This window comes from Ochotona curzoniae, unplaced genomic scaffold, assembly GCF_017591425.1.
Source record: "Ochotona curzoniae isolate NIBS_2020 unplaced genomic scaffold, NIBS_Ocur_1.0 scaffold_3890, whole genome shotgun sequence".
NCBI classification, from domain to species: Eukaryota; Metazoa; Chordata; class Mammalia; order Lagomorpha; family Ochotonidae; genus Ochotona; species Ochotona curzoniae.
In genome coordinates, this window is record NW_024467115.1 from 9,761,657 (window position 1) to 9,783,767 (window position 22,111).

Genomic DNA, 22,111 nt, shown 5'->3' on the forward strand with positions numbered 1-22,111 from the left:
GCTTTTAACTGACTGGATCTTTACTCTGTTAGACCTATTTTCAGACCATAGAAGGTCTCCCCAAGAGGCCACTGAACTTATCTGGACAATAAGACGCTGAACTTTATGCTAGGCATGTGTCTGCAAGCAATGAATCTCAACCGAACTTGAACTATGGTTATGCAACAAGGTGGAGGAATCCACCATGGGGGGAGGGGTATGGGAGGGGTGGGGGGAATCCCCAGCGCCTATGAATTTATTTTTTTTAAAAAAAGGACAAAAATGCCACATAGGAAGTATCCATTCATGCAACACGTGACGGCTGCTCTACTGAAATCAGGAGAGAGAAAGCTGAAGATTCACTGTACAAATACTGTAAGATCTCACCTGAAAATGGTTCTGATTAAATAGAATCTATGTGGCATGAAATGCTGATGCTTTAATACAGTAAGAGAAACTCGTCAAGTCCTTTTTTCAATGAAGTCACACAATTTCGTAAGAAAAATACTTTCACCTCTCCAATGTAAAAGTCTCCCACCCCCCACATCCACATCTCTGCACAGGTGTAACAGGTGCAACAGCTGCTGGCTCCACAGACGATGGGGCTTCTCGCTTCAGTGCGCCTCAGAGACTCAGCCAACTAAGATGATTCCAGATACTCCAGAGCCACATCATAGCAGAAACGGTACTGCTCCTGGAAGGTGTGAGAAGAAAGCCAGTAAGTCAAACTGAGGAAACGAGTGGAAGAGAACAACAGCCAGCGAACGAGGTCTGATGATGCACTTACACTAGGGACTCCTATTTTTTTTTTTTCTATTTGCAAGATTAATGTCTGGACACACATATTTTACACTCATTTACACTAATGCCAGTTTGAGGAAAAGGAGCTTAATGTTAAAAAGCTATTTGATTTTCCCTGTATCATCTCTTGGATGTTTATAATTGCATTTTAAATCATATTATGGTGGTAATATCTGATCATCACAGAAAAATATTAAGAATCAGAATACAATTCTATCATCAAAATATATTGCTGTGAAAATGCTGCCAAATTCGCATCAGTTCTCTAAATGTATGTTTGAGATAAATTACTTTAACATGAATGCATGTATGAGGCATTATATTCATTTTACTGTAAAAACATGACTTTGAGTCTTTTCCCATGTTACTTAACATATATTCTAGCACTACATAAAAGTGTGACATCTGGATTATTTGATTATGAGAGTAACTCTATTTTCACGATTATATAAAGATACAATAAACATAAATTAACATTTTTCCTTGCATTTAAGATTATTTACTCAGAAATTAAAAAATCCTTTCATTTAAAACTGTCTTTTACAATTTAAAATTCTATTGTAAACTATCAAAAATTAAGAACCCCTGCAATAAAAGCTTCCATCAGAAGTCTTATCATTCCTATCTGAATTACCAAGTAAATATGATTTAAATTAGTCTCTCCCTGGGGCAAGTGTACTTGAAGAATCAAAAAGTGCTGGGCACAGTTATCTCAGGCAGTCTCTAGCGATTTTAATGTCTGAATTTCCTCACCATCCTGATAGCGCAACCGCATAGCACACTGAACTCATGATCAACTATGATGAAGTGGATTTTTAGTAACAATTAGTGTGATATAAATGTAAAGGAAAATATGTAAGGATTTGCAAAGCTCTAAAATGGAGGGTATTAAGAGTTTTTTGTTTGTTTTGTAAGTGGATAACCAGAATTAACTTTGGAGTTAAATTTGGAGTTCAAGTTGCTAGAAATGAGTCTGCTAATGATTTTACGTTTTGCTCTGAGAGAGAAGTGTTTTTTTTTTTTTTCTTTTAAAGATTTATTTATTTCTGTTGAAAGGGTAGATTTACAGAGAGCAGGAAAGATGGAGAGAAAGATGTTTTGCCTGCTGATTCACTCCCCAAGTGGCTGCAATGGCTGGAGCCGAGCTGACCCTGAGCCAGGAGATTCTTCTGGGTCTCCCACACAGGAACAGGATCCCAAGGGTTTGGGCTATCCCCTACTCCTTCCCAAGTCACAAGCTGGGAACTGGAAGAGAATTGGAGCAGCTGGGACGCGGCCGGTTCACATAGGGGATCCTGGCACATGCGGGGTGAAGATTTAGCGACTGATCCATTGTGCCGGGCCTGGCAGGCAGAGTTTCTATCAAGACATTCTTTGTACATTAACGATATTACCATCACCCATCCATTTTGCAAGTGGATCTGAGAGTTCTACCTCAAAACTATCTCCACCTTTCTCCCTCTCTGTTGCTAAACTCCCCAATCAAAATCAAATATCTGCTTGTCCAGACAGCAGCAAAAACCTTGAGGGAAGAAATGGACCAGGGGAGACTGAGGCTTTGTGTAAAGGGGAGAAGTCTGCTACCGCTTGTAAAAGTGAAACAGTTAAGATTTTTGTCTCAGGAAGCAAAGCACCTCGCTGTGAGCAATCCATGAGCAGGAAGCGGTAAAACTACTTCAAAGGTTTACTGAATTTCTCATTTCACTTATCTGATAATCTTGACACATTTGGGCAAGAGCAATGATGCCTTGGTTTTTCTGGTTTACTTTTTAGTGAGTATAAAAAAACTCTATGGCTTCTCTTAGCCTCCAGCTCCCTCCAAGTGAACTCTCTCTCACACACACCCTTAATTGGCCTTGTGGTATAAGAAACCTTTTGATTTTACCAGCCCTGAAAGCTCAACTGACATAACAAGAATTATGCTCTAGAGTGGGTAACAATGAATGCCAACATGATAATCTAATAATTCATATTTTGATTAGAAATGACAATAATGGATAATACATGAAAAAAAAGTTCAATTGCATGTTTAAAATATCAGTTGCCAAAAAAAAAAAAACCCAACAGATGCCTAATAACAAAATTTTGAGACCAGATCCCTCAGATGGAAGTTCTACCAGTTAAATCAGTATGTTTTAAGAAATAAAAATACCAAAGAAAAAGAAGAAGAAAGAAAGTACAAGGTTACAGCCTGAATAGCAGGATTTATTCTTACATTAGAAGCGCTCAACAAAGTTTAGTGTGAAAGATAATTATTGGCTACAATAGGCAAAAATATGCAGTTCCTAAATTAAATGGAAATATTTTTTCTTTGTCATTAGCTGCTTCTGTCATATGTAATGAAGTTTGTGTCAGCAGAGAAAGAAAACTCAGCGAACTATCAATTAGGCAGGAAAGTCCCCAAGATGACTCATTTGTCACGTCTGATTCCTTGCGTGTAACACGTCAAATCAGTAACTATGCAGGCGACTGCCCAATCTCTGAGATCCCTTCTAAGCCACAGATTCCTTTACCTACCGGGGCTTCCACCATGTTTGGCTTGCTGTTCCTTAGCGTTTTCACTGCATGGAAAACATCGACAACATTTTGCCGTTTCACCATTTCAACAACAATGCCTATGGCACAGAACATTCCACTTCGCCCGCCACCATTTCTAAAAGCAAACAAGAAAGTCATTGTAGTTAGTTTTGACAGCCCATGAGAAACATCAAACTGTATATCTGGGATAAGAAAATACTGTCCTCTCAATTTTCTGACTTGTGTCTTCATTCTACTTCGGGTGAGTGCAGAAGGGCAGATCGAGGGTAAGGTTAGCTCAGCAGGTCACACTTAGGAATATGCAACAGACACAGACTGTTGCTGACACATAGAGATTTTCATGCATGTGCAAGTTGTGTCAATCATTTGTACAGGGTAATGTCTCAAAGAATTTCAACCATGTAAAAATGACCTAGTAACCAATATTTCTAATCATAGAAAAAACTAAGGCGATAAAACTAAGGTGATAACTAAGAGTAACATCATGAGACAGACTGTTTGAAAGCAGTAGCTCGAAGAGCTCTCTGTGGTGTTAGAAATGCTTTAACACAGAAAATGCAAAGGCTAATCATTAAACGAGCAGCAGGGCCATGTGTGTGGCTAGCGCTCGCTGCTGGACTCACAGGCAGTGGATGATCGTCCGACCTTCCCCTTCTTCACATTCCTCTTGCCATTTTTCCACCTGTAGTATCAGTTTTAAAAACGAGCGTTTGGAGCCAGGCACTTCCCGATGAGAAGCCCAGCCTAGATACTGAAACTGCTGTACCATCAGGTAGCCTTCCTGGGGCTGTAGAGGCAAAAGCACTTTCGTGAAAATAAGTTGTGATAGCAATTTTTTACTCAAAGGCAAAAGACGCACATCATTTACAATAGAAAGGAGACTTAACACTGGGCTGATTCCAGCTGATGCTGTCTGATACTTGCACAAGGGTTTTCAACTTGTCTGAAATGCATATTTTGAAGAACGATGTGTGATTTCAAAATTTTTTGTACTAATATAAACTTATCTTCTAATTTCATTTTTCTATGAACCTTCTGCAGGGTCCTTCTGCATAAGAAACAGTTACAGCAGGAAGAAAAACAGAAGCCATCTTTTTAGTTCTTAGGATTATTCTTCCTACATAATTCAAGTTCATCTCGTTCTCTTTACTGATATCACTGTAATTTTAATCTCAAATCATGATAAGTAATCTTCTTGACTTCCTGGATAACCAAGGGTCTCCTTACAATCCTTTCTTGTTACAGGTATTATGATTATTTTCAAATGCAAGTGTGATCTTGCCTATGCCTTACTTTCATGGCTTCCAATAATCTTAGTAAAAAGCCAAATCACTTCTATGACATAAACATCCTTATAAAATATACCTCCATTTCTTCCTTAAACTTCCTTTTAGTTTCATTTTTCAAATCATTTCCTGCCTTGCAGAATTTACATGCACTATTCTTTTGGCTTTGGGCTTTTTTGCCTAGGCTTTTTAGTCCCAGAAAGAGTGACCAACTTGGGAGTTTGTCATGGACATTCTTGTGGGAAACAACATCACCTCATGTTTCTTCAAATCCTGGCTTAAATACCAACAAGTTTCCTTTGATCACCCAGTTATGGCAGTTGGCCCAGTTAAGCACTGTGTATTCTGTACCTTTTCTCTACAAAACAGATCATAGTTGCCATTGGTGATTTTACCTCTGAGTGGTTACTGTTTGCCTTCTGGATGCAATATAAATTTGCTAAGGAAAAGCAAAGCCTTTTGGTTTTCCAAACTCTGTTATCATTAGATACTTGCATAATGCTTTTCAAACAGTCGCATTGCTGAAACAATGAACTGAAATCTCAAACCTTCAAATGAAAATATGCGGAAACACATGCACGAGTCGTGCCACAGAGTCGGACCAACAGTGCCGCATTATAATGACATCTTCTGTTAGGCCATGGGCCCTACTTAGTATAACCATGAGGTTATCATTGCTATAAAGTAAGTAACTCATAAAATCAATGATAACAAATAATTATATCTAAAATGTATAAAAAAAGAACAAATGCCCTAGTGAGGATCAGAATCACCATATGCAAAGAAAGAAAGACCAAGTAATCAAGGAATATATAAATATTCTGGAAAAACATGAGCACAGACTTCGGTTCTCAGAATAGTTTTCATGTAAACAGCTCAATTTGCAGACAAGTCTTGGTTCGGCAGCAATGGTTTCTCAGTTAAAATAATACTGGAACCATAATGTAACAGATGTGCAGACATAATGAGGTTCTATTTAACTTAACATCTAAGCTATGCATGGATATTATGGTGTGGCTGAAGTTATTCTTTTTCTCTACACTGAAATGAACAGCTACGTTGGATATCACTTTATTCCTTGCTCATAGTGGTGCACATAATTATTAGGTTTGCATTTCACCATTCTGAAGGGTGAAACAGAAACATGACAATCCCTGCTATTCAAAGCAATACACATACAGAGAGCTGGTGCTTTTAAAAAATTCAGTCATCTTTCCTTTTAAAAGATATGTAATACCATGGAAGTTATTGATGTGCTCTCTTCAAATCCCTAAGGAAGGGATTTCTCTCTCACACAAGGACTTGCAATAGTGATGTGGACTCCTCTTGCAATGGTGGATCTGTACCCCTCTCTGTCCTTATTTGATGTGCTCATTTCTCAGATACAGGACTGTTCTGTTACATGTCAATACCGAAAAAAGGATTCTTATTATAATTCTACATATGTTCAGGGGACAGACTCAGATTGTTAAACTTGATCGAACAAGTTTCCAGATGGAATTATGTTCATTTAGTAACTGACCAAAAAAACCTAGTGTGCAGCATTTCTAGCAGAAAACCTAGTGTGCAACATTTGGAATGCACTTTTGTCCTACAGGCATAAGGTAATTACTACAAGTCATGTGATGGAGTATGCAGTGCTCATGTATTCCATCCTTCCTGTTGTCTGAATAGGAAATTATTCCATCACAGCTACAGTTTCCCAGTTCTGGATCAACTCATTTAGAAAAACCCTCAAAGGACTTACTCTTGTTAAGTTGCATATCCTAAAAATCCGGTTGATAACATCACAATCCATTGAACGAGACATACATTCCACTTGGATAGGGCCGTATCGCAGCATCCCTTCTTCCGGCCAGTACTGAGGGCAGCCCTAGATGGTGATGAATATTTTCACTGTAATCATTGTACTACAAAGCAGATTTTACCCATTTATTATTACCTTATTTGGTTGTGTACAAGAATACAAAAGCAACTCATAGCTATTGACCTGGGACAAGTCGACTTCATTTAACATCACAATGGAGGTACAGCCATAATCATACACTAATCTCCAGAAGTCTTTCACAGTGTTTGGCAGAGGATATTGTGTGACGATGAAAGCAGCTGGTTGCCTGTAGCTCTGCGGAGAAGCAAGATAGACAGAGAAAAACATAAGCGTTTCAACATACAATTAGCTGTATGAACAGATTTAGTAACACTTCAGAACAGGATCAGTAAGAGATGGAACCATTCTTCTGCTGAGCCCTGGAGTAATGGATTTTGAATATGTTCCAATTAAGAATGAGCCAATGTGGTAAGAAGATTTAGATGTCACCAAAGCAATACAAGGAAATAATTGAGTTTTTATCTTATTGAAAGGCTACAGGGTAAATACAAAAGAAATGAAAGAATTTTGTGAGGTTAAGATCCACCATGAGGTGCCTGCTGGGCTGTTGTAATTTTCCAAAGGAAATGAATGAACTCTGAGAAACTGAAGGTCCAGTGAGCACAAAACCCCTTGTGCTTCTGGCTCCTGGTTTACCAAGGGTGTCATAATTGGGACAAAGTCAATACATTAGTTCTTTGCAGAATTATGAGTAATATAAGAAACGTCTATGTTGGCTAGGGAATTTTTCATTTTGTTAATTGGTGATTTATACTAACAAAGAAATACATTTGCATACAATGATTTATACTTTTTAAAAATAATTGTTTTTTATTTATTTGAAAGGCAGTGTTACAGGGAGAGAAGCATGGGACTTTTCCCTTGGTGGCCATAGTGGCTGTGGATGTGTCACTCCTAGGCTGGAGCCTCTTTTGAGTCTGAGTCTCCCACATGGACACAGCTGTCCAAACACTTGTGCTGTCCTCTGCTGCTTCACCAGGTGCATTAACAGGCAGCAAGAATGGAAGTGGAGCAGCCAGGACTTGGACCAGTGTCCACGTGGGATGTTAGTGTCACAGCTAGAGGCTTAACTTGGTATGCCACAATGCTGGCCCAGATCCCATCTCTCTGTAAAATAAATAACCAGACAGTGTTTAGGATACATTTCTCTAGCACAGACAAAAATTGTCAGAAATTGATCCTTGGACTTAATTGATGCTGCTGCCATTAGAAAATTGCCATTAATCATGGCATTGCATTCCACTGGAGCCTGCAGGAAATAGCTGAGTAGGAGGTAATTCGCCATCTACTTATAAACTACTTGGAACAACCTTATAATTACACCAGTCAGGTAGGGGTGAGCATCTACTAAGAAAGGTATAAAGGTTTATAAGAAACAGTCAAAAAGACAGTGTTTTCTTCCATTTAAATTTCAGAGTAAGCTGATATTTACTCAGTTTTTGAGTGATAGGGAAATTCCTCAGGAAGAGTTGATAAAGGAAGGGACTTTCCCTTTCCTTGTAAGGCTTAGCATTCACAAAACATTTGCCAGTGTCTCCTTAAACATCACAGGTGTCTATAACACTAATGTGGAAGCTTAGAGGCAAGAAATAGTGATCAGCAACAAGACCTATATTGTAAATTAAATCAGTCTTACTTTTCTGAAGATTAAGTTATGTTACTAAAGACACACACAGCTTCAACTATGGGATATGTTTGTCTGGAATCACAGGAGATTAAACAAACACAAGAAACAATTAGAATATAAGTTTTCGATATTTATATGGAAAAAGAGGCAAAATGAAATTGAGAAACAAATGAACAAAGTTGATGAAGATAAAAAATCAAACATCAATACTTTTCCCAATAATATTTTTTCTTTTTCACAAGTGCTTTTTCACTCTCTATGTTCATCTGAGCTTGCTTTTACATCTAGTCTCTGGTCTACAGGACACACACATACACACACCCCCCCCAAAAAAATCACAGTAACTGCCTGAAGCTACAGGTAGGATGTGAATTTTTCAAAGCCTCTACTTGCATAAGGTAGTTTGATAAAACAGAATGGGAACAGCAGCTTAGCCTCATTACAGTAGAACAGGAAAAAATGCTGGTCCCTACACTCTCCTGTTAAGGGGGAAATGGTGGAAGTGAGAAATGAAGATGATAAAACTGTTTAAAAGGATTCTGAACACTACAGTCATTTTGTGTCTTTCCAAGGCGATCACAATCAGGAGGCTGGAGACCTAATTGTCTCTCTCGATGTGCTGTCTGCAGCTGCTAACACCCTGTGTATTTGTGGCAGCATCTGCAGTTCAGGAAGATTAGAATGGGGTTCAACAGTTCTTAGGTTGGCTATTATTTTCTTTTCTGAAAATAACTGAGACCAAAAAGAAAAAAGCATATCCTGCATCATTTTTTGAACAATAAATGAAAATCAAGCTCCAAATCTATAATACAACTACAAAAATAACAGCTTCTAAAAGTCCTATATGAAAAATTAAAAATTCTTCAGGAAAGCACATTTCAAAATATGTTCCCAATTTTTCCTTTTAGGATGTTTTAATTTTCTAGGACAGAAGACTAGCTTGTGTTCAGTGGCCTAAGCAGATTTTCATGGCACTCTACGTTAATAAAGAAGGCACTCTCTTACATCCATAAGAGCAGCATTGATGTAGTTACTGCTCTCCCCATCAATTGTAATTAAAAAAGGCAGACATCTGTCAGGTGGCAGCATGTCCATGAAACGATTCTTGTCATGGTTCCTTGGCAGGCATGCTATACTGCAGTCTTCAGCTTGTAGTCGAGGGGTGACTGAATTCAGAGTCTAAAACGAAAGGGGAACCCAGGTTAAAGGACAGTGACCCATGTAACAGCATAACATATCCATCCATCAAACATTGAGGAGACCAAGAGAAAAGTAAAGGATTTGCATAAGGCAAAGGGCATTTGCCAATGTGACAGGCTGGTAGATTGTAGCTGAAGCTAAGGAAGCCTGTGAGTGACAAAGAAACAAGACACATTATTCAATGTGCCTCTTCTACAAAGCAAAAACACCAAAGTTGAATGACTTAGCTACCTGTGGTCTGCAAAGCCTAAACAAACACAATGCGTGCCAGTCAGACCAGGATGAGGATGGCATTTCAGAGCTGCACATCGTGTCATATACGCACATGTACTGGCATGCCATGTTGGAAGACAAACTGGCGTGTTAGAATCCTAAACCAAGAATCAAAACCCTAGGTATCTCAAGCCAGCTTCGGGTTCATTTTCACTCAAGATCATTCATGGAAGTTTTAAGGCCATGAAAACATTGGGGGTTACACAGAGACAATATTTAGCACAAGCTTCAGCTAATATTATTAGCGGGCTTGACCAAACTGTGAATGACAAAGAAGGTCATCGTAAAGCTGCTTAGAAAAAGGCCGTAAACACACACAAGTCTCCACCAAATTTGACTTTATGATTTCTTTTTTCCTATCTTCTTCCCTGTGCCTGAACTCACTTGCCCTTCAGGGTACAGGAGATAAGAGCTCATTAATACAAAAGTGACTCTGTAATATGTGCAATGAAAGAGACAGGCATTATATTAGATTTAAAATAGGGTAAAGGTTATGAATGTGAATTGAAAGATCTTCCTTAAAAGAACTGTTAGTTCCTAGAAGAAATTATAATATGTTGTACAAGAGGCCTTAGAAATAGTCAATACCTGAAATTCATCTTTGAGATGTGAAGAGTTAGTCTGCGAGTCTATTCTAATCATATCAAAATATGCAGCTTTAAATTCACAGACAGGTATAGCAGTTTCTCCACACAAGCAGGCTTCCAAAATTGCATCATGAATAAAAATGTACTGCTCCTATCAAAGAAAGGGAAAAAAGCCACACTATTTAAATAAAACTTTAAATCAAAGTTAGAGAAACAAGTTTCTAGGAATTGTTCATTAAGATACTTAGATACAGCTTTTAGCCTAAATGCTACACACCATTTTGCGGTACCTGGACTCAATACTGCAGTCTACATTATGACTCCAGCTTCCTGCTGATGCTGATTTTGGGAGGACCACAGGAAACTGTGTTCCTGCTACCCAGGCCAATGATCTAGATAGCCAACTCTGCTCCTGGCTCTTGCCATGACTAAGCCCTACATATGGCAGCCGGCTGAGGGGGACCAGTTACTGGAATCTTTCTATTTCTCTAACACTCAAAAAACATTTTTTTCCTACAAAATATGAGGAACTAATATTGCTTATACAATGAAAACCATCTACTCTTTTGTTTGATAAATGTTGGTAACCCTCCCATCCCTGGCCCGTGAAAAATGAAATCTACTAAAGGAAATCAACCCACTTCTGTCTGGACCATGTTGATGCGTCGAGATCTTAAGGCCTTAACACAGTTATAGATGTCAACAACACCTTCTCTCTCAGCCATGTCCAACATGATGTCAATCACAATATAACAGCCAGTTCGTCCAGCACCAGCACTGAAAAATAATCACATCCCACAAATTACAAAAAGGTACATTTCTCTTCCTAACCCTAAGGTCCTTTCTACCCTTTTTCTACTTTTAGAATAGAGTACTCAATCAGAATTAGTAGCACAAAAGCACATGAACTGTTTATTTTGTGTAAAAACAGTAATTTAGCAATAAAACTTCACAGAGTTTCAAATTACTTTAGAGTACTTCCAACTATTATCAAATGGAAAATGATGTTTAAATGTTCTATATTGATTAAAAAGCTTCCATGCTCAACAATGCAAGAATTAAAAACTTTCTTAAATACCAAGGCAAAATAACTTTTGAAATCTTTAAATCAGAAATGATGCAATTCAGAGTTATTAGTTCCTAGTAGATCACAAAGACAGCCACCATCTTATTGCATTTAATTCAAAAAAGCTAAATCATAACAACTCGTTGTTAGCAATTTTACTCTTTCAGAATGTTTCCACAGTTTTATATACAACCGTCAATTATACAACCACCAGTAGAGCAAATAAGGTATTGATTTTTGAGAAAATCACTTTGAAATCAGCATCTTCTTTTCCAAAACTCTAGAAATACCTAGCCTATTTCTGTCTGTAGAGAGTATCTGCAAATTTTGAAGCATTCTTGGAGCAAGAAATTCTATGATAAAGTAAGAAATCTTTGAATTGAAGTTCACCTTTATATTCACCTTTCAAGTTTACAGATGTGCTGCTAACATTTCTTCTTTATTCAGCTTTGGTCACTTCTGTCATACTCATTGCTCTTTTCAGAAATTTAGGCAAAAGATATTGTGGCTAGGTCTATTTTTTTTCCTGCCCTCATCTTTCCAATCACTGTTCCCATGGTTGGAGAAGAGTAAAGTGAATAGTACATCAGGTTCCTGAGGTTTGAAATGACTATATATATATATATATGTATGTATTTTTTTTTCCCAAGGTGTATAGAATCTGGACCTTGTAGGATGCCTTACATTTAGTTCATTCTCTGTTGATCCTCCCCTCTCCCCTACCTTTACACACGGTCATTTAAATCCTGAATACATTGGAAAAATGCTTCACTACAACCTATTATGCAGCAGAAAATATTTGAGAAGACTGCAGCTTTTCAGAAAGCTTTTCTGGTACCATCTCAAAATGAGGCCATGAAATTTGCTTTCAGTGCCTCTCAATGCTTGTTTTATGAGAAGGTTCTAACCAGAAGACAGTCTGAATGTGATGTTCATGTGTTTGGCATACATTTAACTGAATCCTATTGATGCAGTGTTCAAGGTCTTCTGATGGATGACATTGAAAATTTTAAACTAGCTTTGTTGTAGTGCAAATTCTTACCTTTTAGGACATTTGGTAAGTCTGCATGTTTCAAATGTAATTTTAAAAGCTTCTATTGAGAATTTACTAGATTGATAAGAAACCTGTACTTGGAGCAACTATTCCATACAACATGGGGTTTATAAAAGCGATAACAACCATCACCAAAAAAAAAAAAAAAAAAAAAAACAAAACTGTCCCTAAAAGGCAGAGTTCCTATGCTTGCACTTAGGTGTAACACTACACTTATCAGAAGCAATGTGTGTTTTTCTACAATTTCCCTTTAACTGCTAACCTTTATTACTATTTTATGTAGTACATACAAGGGGGAATTTATAACTGTACATTGATTTTTTGTTAAAAACCTTGTTTTTATACTCTTAAAAAAAGACTGACAATGTATAGTCAGCAAGATTAATGCCACTCACCTGCAATGCACCACAATAGGACCAGCACTAGGAGGGTTAGATAACTTGACTCGCCGGATGAAGGAAAGGAGCCCTGTGGCATGGTAGGGCACCCCATGGTCAGGCCAGCCAGTGAAGTGAAACTGTTTAACTTCACGGATCTCATTGTAGCCTCTCTGTGCAAGGATGGTAAGAGGAATTTTGAAAAGGATGAAAATAAAGTCATTAAACGTAATTATTAGACTTGAATGACAACAATAAATAAGCCACGGTTTCTAAAAAAGGATGCTGGCATCGTGCGGCCTAAGAATTAGTTTAATCCTGAGGCAACTGTCAAAGAAGGGAAGAAGTCTTGCTCCATTATGTAAGTCTGGGTAAACTTTATTTACCTTGACAACTTGTTTCTGACTGGCAGTGATAACATTATTGGGGGGAAAGGAAGAAATGGAAAAGCTAAAATGCTTCCCTGTTGACCCAAGGCATTGAGTTCTTAAGTGGTATATAAAAGCACCCTTCCAGCTTCTCACCTCACAAAGAAATTTTCATGCCTTGCTTATCCAGGTTGAAAATGGTTTTAAAGCATAGCATGTAGGGATTTTCCGGGAGAGTGCTACTCTAGATTGGTTTACGAAAACATACAGGCAACTAAACTGTTCTTTGGGAAATTATTTTTTTTGTAGCTCTTTGAAATAACTCAGTAGATAAATATTGAAAATAATAAAAAACAACAAAATGTGCTTCTTTCCTATTGGGTTAATTTAAGAGAACATATGAAATGTGCATGTAAAAGCTCTTCCCTTGCCCTTTATTTTATTTTTACATTTATACTTTGGAGAACCTAAATGAAATACTAAGAAATTTATTTTTAAAAAGTCCCATTTGTTGCAAGGAAAAAAAAAGTACAATCTGTAAAATTTTTACTCTACTGTTAGCCATCAATGCAATCTCAATCTCATACATTCAATCAGAAAAGGAAAAATACTATACAACCGCAAAGTAAACTAAATTTAAATAAACTTAGGTTGTATCCCATACAATCCAATAATAGCAAAGCTTAAAAAAGAAAGTAATCATGTTTTATTATCTTTTTAAAGATATTGTTCCTAGCTCAACAATGTATACAAAGCAGGGTTCAATAAATATACTAGTCTCAGTGATAAACATCGTGACATTATAGAAATGAAAAAAAAAGTGACATTGTTTTCTACTTTTCAAGTATCATCCATGAAAAGGATCATAAGGTATTTTCAGATCTGACTTTACTCTTTATCTTCCATTTTTGATGGGTTTTTACATCCTCTCTCTTTTGCTTATATTAGTGTTTGCTCTTTTTACTAAATTTTCATTTTCAGCATTGCGTGTGCCCCCATGTTTCTTTTCATTATGTTTTCCTGAGTAATTTTCTAATCGCAGTCTCTTAATAGATTAGTCTTCTGCAGATCCAAACGAAAGAACAAAATAGAAAGCCAATATTACTCTCTAACAGGACTGTGTCAAATCTACAAACTGATTGTTACACCCAGCACTCTTATAGTCTCCAGAAAGCTGTATGCCTCCAATAATTCTGACCTTATTCTATGTTCTTCAACACAATTCCACGTTTCTATACAAAAAAGACTCATATCTCCGCTGCCAATATAATCCAAATCAAGTCTATGCTATGCACAAGATTTTTAATAGATTCTATTTATTGCTAAATAAAACAAAGTTGTGGTTTGTGAATGTTTATAAGTCACTTAAACTGCATATATGATTATATAAAATATATATTAGCTCCTTTAAAACATATTTTAAATAATTTTTAATCTAATAGTGAACACAATTTACTCCTTTTGGCAGTCATATTTTGTTGCTCAAACATCCAAGAATGTTTAGCACTAGTAATAACGTTTGCCTGCATCAAATTCCCAATTATAACAATGACAATGTTCTTAGTTCTTTGTAGTAAATGATTAGCCATTAGTTTTCACTACTTAATATGTGTGCTGTCAGTTATTGCCGACTCATATTCATCATGTTTAGAAAGTCTTCACTATATTTTAATAAATTTACCTGCAATAATCAATAAAATCACAGTTTTATTACATTAGATGACTAACAAAATCTACCCTGCCAGCTTTACCACTCTGGTTGACATATCAACGAATGTCTTGAAAAGGAATGATGACAGATCCTGTTGTTATTATTTCCAGAATTCACTTCAGGACTCAACTTACCCTCTCCAGGGTGAACGTTCTAACTACATATTCAGCAAGTGGTTCCATTTCTACACAAGTGACTTTGAAGTCACCATAAACTTCAGTGTCATCAGGCCAATATTTATAGCATTTAACCTAAATGAGAAAAAGAATACCAATGCAAGCAGAATACAGATACAAAGTAGTCAAAACAATTTAGTTTCTGAAGTAACTCTTTAGATTAATAATGAATTCGTTTTTAGCATAGAAGCAAAGCTCCCCTTCTTATTCAATAAGAAATCAAATAATTCCTCAGCCACTGGATGTCCATTTAGAAGTACACAATGGATATAATTTATCTATGAATAAAATTTAAACACTTCATAATATTTGTTTTGACTATAATGTGTTGCTTCCCAAATATCCTCATGGTTTTTACTATGCATGTTGTATATTATATTACACTTGTATACATATACATATATGCATAAATAAGACAATATATTATATATGCATATAGAAATGCATAGACAAATAGGAATATATATATATATATACATATATATATATTGTCTCTATATATGTCTGTGTGTATTTTTTTCTTCTTCTTACCCGGCCAACTTCAACTAAGTTTGTAACCATTACAATGCAGGCAGACTGTTCTTGCCAAATCATTCTCCAGAAATCATATACTGTTTCATGAACTGGGCCTGTGGAAACATTAATTTTAATATCTTATTGTCAGAGAAATTTCATATTTAGTAAGAAGTTTAGATGAGATAAAAGCAGGACAAGTAAGTTAAAACAAAATATAAAAGTGACTGAAAATACTTAGATTATATGCATATCTAAATTCACTCCACATTCAAAAACACAGCCATGTAACAGGGTTTCTCTTTTGTTTCATGTTTCTCAACTTTGTTTTCTGTACTTTTTCTAAGTTGTATCTCTTGTTTCTAGGGTATTTTCTTGTCGATAAGTCACTTCAAGTGCATCTTCAAAATACATATGACATGCTCATCTTATAAAGCATTCATGTTTAGTAATTATGAGGAAGCGTCCTCACACTCCGAAGCACATCCTAACCTCTTCCTAGAATATCACTTCCAACAGCAGAACGCACAGGGGCAAACTCACTCAGTACTATACAATGAGTATTGTACGACACTATGGTTGATCCTTCCATCTTTACAAAGTATACATTAAAATTCAATTACTCCAACTATATGTGAAAAATTAGAAAATGACCTCTGTCAAAAGAACAAACATCACTTTTACTTTCTTATCGTATAAATCAGATGTGTAGGGTTCTCTTCTGATGACTACTTGTCAGTTTGGAAAGATGACTCATTTTGGGGGGTATGGGTAGGACTTGGATATTTTTATTGCCTAGAAAATTACTATCAGAATATTTCACAATTTTCTTTAAAAAATTATTTGCAGAATGAATCTGACTAAATTCCCTGTAGCTCTGTTTTTCCTAATCTGTCAAAAAAAAAAAAAAAACTGCTGGAAGACAGTGTAACATCTCACTACAACAATACTGATTCCACGATGATAAGTGGCCCTACAAGAAGAAAGGTTGGGGCTGGTATTACAGAATAGTGAGTTAAACCACCGTCTGTGATTTTGGCATCCCAAAGACACTGGTTCCAGTCCCAGCTGCCCCACTTCCAATTCAGCTCTCTGTTAATGGTCTGAGAAAGGGAGTGGTAAATTTTTGGCTTAAATTTTTGGAGCATTGTTATTCACATGGTAGACCCAGATGAATCTCCTGGTTCCTAGCTTCAGTCTGGCTCCAACCCAGCCATTGTGACCATCTGGGTAATAAAACAGTAACTGAAGATCTTTCTATTTCAGAAACATTAGTAATATATTTTAAGGAATGAGATGACAGCCATCTTATGCCACAAGAGACTTCTTTCTTTCATAAAAAAATAAGTGGTTCCTCAGGAGCACTGGACTATTGTTTTAGATGCCTGTGTCCTACATTGGAGTGTTTGGATTAGATTCCTGGGTGCAGCCCCTGATGTTTGCTGCCAGTCACTTCATGCCCCTGGAGGTAGCATAGAGCTGGGCTACGGCCACCCATGTAAGACACCAGGATTATATTCTTGGCTCCTATTTTTGACCTTGTCTAGGTCCAAGTGATATTCAGCCACAGTGATTGTGAGTATCTGAGGGAAGAACTAGCCTCTTGCAGCTCTATCTCTCAAATAACAAGGAATTTTCATAAGTTAAAAAAAATAAGTAATTTTTTCTGCTGAACATGGTTATTGACTGGTACTCTAAGTTGTCTGGATAACGGAAAGCAAAAAATTGGAAAAAATTACCACTAGCTTCTTTTTCACATTTGGTTTAAAAACAGCAAGCCTAAATTTATGTCTAATATATATTTTAAAATACACTAATATATACATGAATAAGAAACAAATTGGTCAGAGAGGCTTTTCTTCTTTAAACGTTAATTCAGATAAAATTGCGAGAGTTCCATAACCATACAATTGTTTTTAAACTACAATACAAAGAATGACAAAGTTTTACCTTGAGTGGCAATATAATGGCTTGGTCTTTGGTAACCCTAAAATAGGGGGACAAATTGGTTATTATTTTACATCAATATCGGAAGTAAATAATGAAGGCATAAAAAGATGAAGACAACCACCTGTTAAGGTTAAGCTATAGTAAAAATCCAGAAATGAGCAGTGAACATGTAGCTCACTTCTCAAACTTATGTTATCTGCAAGGTAAACATAAAAAATTAAATACTTCAAAGGCTCTGATCAGAATATATATTTTATAATTGAGTTTTATTTATTACTTAAAAACCGCAAAGATTTTGTTTGGTTTCACTAAAATGTTTATGCCTTCATGTCAGTCATTAGCCAGTCATTTTTGGTAAAATTGTGTTTAAAAATATCAGTTCTCATTTATCATTCAAAAGTACAACACACTGCATTACAGATGGACAAGGACATATTAGCACCATAAAAAAATAACAGAACATTCCAATGTTAGAGCTGGACAATGCATGTGTGCAACAAATCAAAGTACTGCTGAGATCTTTCGGTTGTGGCTCTAAAATATGTTCAGGAATCTACAACGATTTTACGTGTGCTGGTAATGCTAATGTGCACACATGGAATTACAAGTACACACATATGTAGGGAAAGATTTTCTAAGGATGTATCTTATCCTGAACAAAAAGTTTACTCCGTTTTATTTCAGCGCTCCACAGCTGTTTGTAGTTAAACACTGAATGCAGTTTGAACCAACAAATTGTTCCTATCAAAAGAAGGAACTCTTAGTTTATCTCAATTGATTTGAATGACAACAGATCAAAAATTTCAGAAAAGTTGGTGATAACAGAGTTCATTTTTTTTTTTTTTGGAGTGCTTTGCTCATTTACCAAAGGGCTTTAATCAATGCTGATAATGAAATTCACCCAGAATTTGGTGTGGGCAATTTAATACACATGCAAATGTAACTGAACTCAGACCTTCAAACTAAAATCTAATGCAGTGAACACTGCACTGCTCAAAATCAGAAGATTTCTGTTTTTTAATATACCAACCTAACGCAATGTTATATGAACATCCCCCACCCCAAGCTTTACAAGGATATAATCTCCTATTCCTTCTGACAAATGTAACAACATCAGTGGTGTCTTTTTAGTAAAATAAACTAATGGAACAGGAAAACTTGTAATTCTGTGTAGCAATCAGTCAAAATGCTTAGAGTCTTAACAGAATGATCGGATGGTGTCTCCTTTAGAACACAGTCCTACTAAAGGAAACATGAGGTATATTACAACAAGGTCCCAGTGATTCTACCTTGGCAGAGAAATAAGGAAAAGCAAAATGGGCAAGAACAATGAAAAAAATCTATCATGGAGCTGATTTTTCTAACTATACAGGTTAGATCATTAGCTTACTTTTCATGATACGCCGGATCATTTTAAATACTGAATGAGTATATGATCAAGATTTTTTCAATATCCTTAAATTATCATTAGTAAAATATATTTCTTCAAATAATAATAATAATTCACAAAGAAGCATAACCTATGAGCTCGATCAATGTGATTAAATGTGATAAGAATTATTTTCTACTTATGGCAATTAGAAAAAGTTGGGACCGAAGTTTCACATTTCCAATGTGTGTAACAGTATCATAGAATGTAATTTGGTATTTCTACCCATAATTATGTATTTTTGGAATTCATTACGCTCAGCATACCTACATTTTAGTTGCGCAAAGGTATCTGAAGCATAATAAGTGCTGTCTACACATCATGTTAAATGTTCTCCATGCATTGATTCATTTACTTTTCACCTCAAAGTGCTGGGGTTACACGTAATTAATATTATCCCTATAAAAACTCAGGGAACTGAGCCACAGAGAAAGAGAAGTGACATTTCTGAGAAGTCCAATATGATCTTGAACCAGCTACCAAGACTCAACAGCCTATCCCCATATACATAATATAATACAATATTTCTTATTTGATAATTACTTTTCTTCAAATTATTAACTTGCAACTAGATATGTATATAACCATAAAATTTAACAGTGAAATATACAACCCAAGCAAACTTTTTCACTTTTGCAACGGGATATATATGTGTGGTGTGTATTTTAAAATTGCAATTTGCAAATTATTTTGCCTGAGTAAATTCATCACCTCACAGTCCAATCCCACACACTACAAAATGGGCTTTAATGTCAGAGATAAAATGTAAAAAGTAAAATTTCATAAAACTACTACACATCATACTATCCAGCATCTCACATATGTTGTGGGAAGGGTAAGAAGAAAAAAAAAAAAAGCCAGAAACAGAAATCATCAACAAATAAAACTTGAGGACGTAATACACTGTTGAAGCTAAAAACGCTCCCATATTTCTAGACAAGAAAAGGGAAGGAGGTCAAATACATCTTTACACGTATAAAAAAAACTACAGAAAATGAACATAGATCTACTGTATGGAGCTGGTTAGGTGAAGCATGCAGAGATAACTAGTAGAAAGCATTAGTAGTTACTGAAATTAAGAATATTTATAGTAAGTATTTATAATAGGGTGCTGTTATTTACATATAGTGGTACTTACATCCCTGTACAGCCAAATCTACAGCCCAAACCAAAGTCAGGTGTGAAAGAAAGCACAACAGCGTCAGTAAGAACTAGGACGTAGAACAAGGAAAAGTGTACAGTTTGTTCTTAATTTTACAAAGGTAGTAATCACTGTATATGTAATAAGCAAAAATGTTTACTTTCATAAGTCAACAAGTAAATCTACTGAAAAACAAAAATACTTACATCTATATAGTTGGCATTAATGTAATCTGAAGAAGGATCATCCTCAACAGGTTGCAAAATTACTCTGGAGTGGTCATCTAAAATTTTATAACAATAGTTATAGTTTTTAAATTCCCTGTCTATTTTGAGACAACATCATGGGCAGAGGCTTAATTCAGTGATGCCAATACTCTAGCATGGTACATGACTATCGTATCAGCCCTCTGACAAAACAAAGCCCTTCAGTGAGTTCACTAAGTTATTATACTCTGCCACTTCAAACATCTTGCATCTTCATGGTTTGGAAGTTTTGGGCAACATGACCTAGTCTGTCAAATCATTTCAGTCACTGACTTGAACAAAGGGTTGAACTTACTAGCTTCTACTTTTGATTTCTACATTTGATTTAAAATGGGTAGGGTTCTTTTCTTATTCGTGTTATAGCCAATGGGCCACACAACCAAACAATGAGCTTTGACAACTTAAATGTAGAATCCAGCTTACATTTTCGTGTGGTAAGACACTTTAAACTGATTTAAATTGAGAAGAGAGTGGTCGAAATAAATCAACAGCTAGTTCCAAGTTAAGTACCTGTTACTTTCTTCATTCCTCCTTTGGTTTCATAAAATGACTTGATCCCACATAAATATCTTGAAAGTTGACCACAAGCAATTCCGAAATGATATCAACACACCAAGTAAGGCATACAAGTTTGTGGAAAGGTAATTCATCCTTGAGTGTTTAGTGAAGTGATATTCTTAGCCGCTAAACAACACCCCATGCATTTATACACAAACATGAATACCAACAGTAGGTTATCTCCACTGGCAAAGAGCCTGAGTCAATAAAATTAATGATGATGACAATTTCATTATCACTGCTAATAGCCAATGCTGTTAATATTAACCAGATCATTATATAAACAGATATCCTACGGACTGGGATTTTCTGACACTGTAAAAGCCACTGTTTATCTTTGTACACACAACGCTTTTAAATTCATCAAGAATTGTAAGGGAACTTACATGCAATAATGTTTCCATATCGGTTTTTTGCTCTATTTTGATCTTTCTTAGCAACATCCCAAGATGCTGACTGTCCTTCAAAGAAACTCTAAGGAAAAGAAGAAATAACATGCTGAATTTAAGTCATTTATTTGAAACAGGTTTATCATTTCTGGAAATTAAAATAGTAAAAGCCACATTCTCAGCAGAATTCCAATCGTGATGAATTTTTCTCTCAACCTCAAAGTGGGTTTGTTGGACTCACACTTCCTCATTTGGACTGGATTAAATTCAATTAGGGCAAAAAATAATTTTGGACAAAAAAAAAGAATCCTGAAAGTACTTCAAATTTCACATCACTATAATTGTTTGATATTGAAGTCTAAAAATGATCATTCTCTTCAAAATGTAATGAATAATAATGCATTAAAATTTGCAAAAAATAATTTTGATGAGTGTATTTCAAATTTGTCACAGAAAAAAATACTGTGCTTCCTTCCATAATTTTCATTAAATCACATGTGATACATATATCACATTTTAGTTTCTTCGAAGATAATGAAAAGGACTGACTCTACAAGGGATCATGCTGAAATGAAAGAGAATCGCCTACTCTATGAAACTGGGAACAGAATTTGTTGGTTGATTTAACTGCCAGCTGCAGCAGTGAATACAGATCTGCTTTTGCAGAAAAACGTAAACTTGACTCAAAGGAGGAAGTGGGGTCTTCAAAGCACCAATCGCTTTTTAAGTGAGGTACACAGAAACGCCCACAAAATGAACAAGAACGAAAACCAGCAGAAAATTCTAATTCTGGGCAATCATTTTGTGACTACAACATGCTTATTTCTACCACATACCTAAAACCAACCTTCACTATTCAGACATAATTTTTTTCCTTCAGGAGTTAATGTATAAAAGTAATCTGCTGGTACAAGGCAGAGTTTAAAAGATTTTT

The 22,111-nt window shown here is 35.9% G+C and overlaps 1 protein-coding gene across 6 annotated transcripts in view; it reads right to left on the reverse strand.

Moving 5' to 3' along the window:
* Nucleotides 1-264: 264 nt before the first annotated feature.
* The window catches only part of PTPRK (protein tyrosine phosphatase receptor type K), a 521,455-nt gene continuing 499,608 nt past the window's right edge, over nucleotides 265-22,111 (reverse strand). For 4 of the 6 annotated variants that reach the window (XM_040965635.1, XM_040965634.1, XM_040965633.1 and 1 more), the window contains 15 exons: nucleotides 21,175-21,262; nucleotides 20,171-20,247; nucleotides 19,962-19,979; nucleotides 17,395-17,431; nucleotides 15,463-15,560; nucleotides 14,890-15,006; nucleotides 12,695-12,849; nucleotides 10,821-10,956; nucleotides 10,181-10,330; nucleotides 9,125-9,298; nucleotides 6,595-6,726; nucleotides 6,352-6,477; nucleotides 3,942-4,105; nucleotides 3,298-3,433; nucleotides 265-673 (listed from right to left, as the gene is read on the reverse strand). In XM_040965635.1, the coding sequence (XP_040821569.1) occupies nucleotides 620-673; nucleotides 3,298-3,433; nucleotides 3,942-4,105; nucleotides 6,352-6,477; nucleotides 6,595-6,726; nucleotides 9,125-9,298; nucleotides 10,181-10,330; nucleotides 10,821-10,956; nucleotides 12,695-12,849; nucleotides 14,890-15,006; nucleotides 15,463-15,560; nucleotides 17,395-17,431; nucleotides 19,962-19,979; nucleotides 20,171-20,247; nucleotides 21,175-21,262 (1,662 nt within the window). In that variant the 3' untranslated portion in view covers nucleotides 265-619. The remainder of the gene's footprint in view (nucleotides 674-3,297; nucleotides 3,434-3,941; nucleotides 4,106-6,351; nucleotides 6,478-6,594; nucleotides 6,727-9,124; nucleotides 9,299-10,180; nucleotides 10,331-10,820; nucleotides 10,957-12,694; nucleotides 12,850-14,889; nucleotides 15,007-15,462; nucleotides 15,561-17,394; nucleotides 17,432-19,961; nucleotides 19,980-20,170; nucleotides 20,248-21,174; nucleotides 21,263-22,111) is intronic. The other 2 variants (XM_040965636.1, XM_040965637.1) reach the window with 1 other exon arrangement.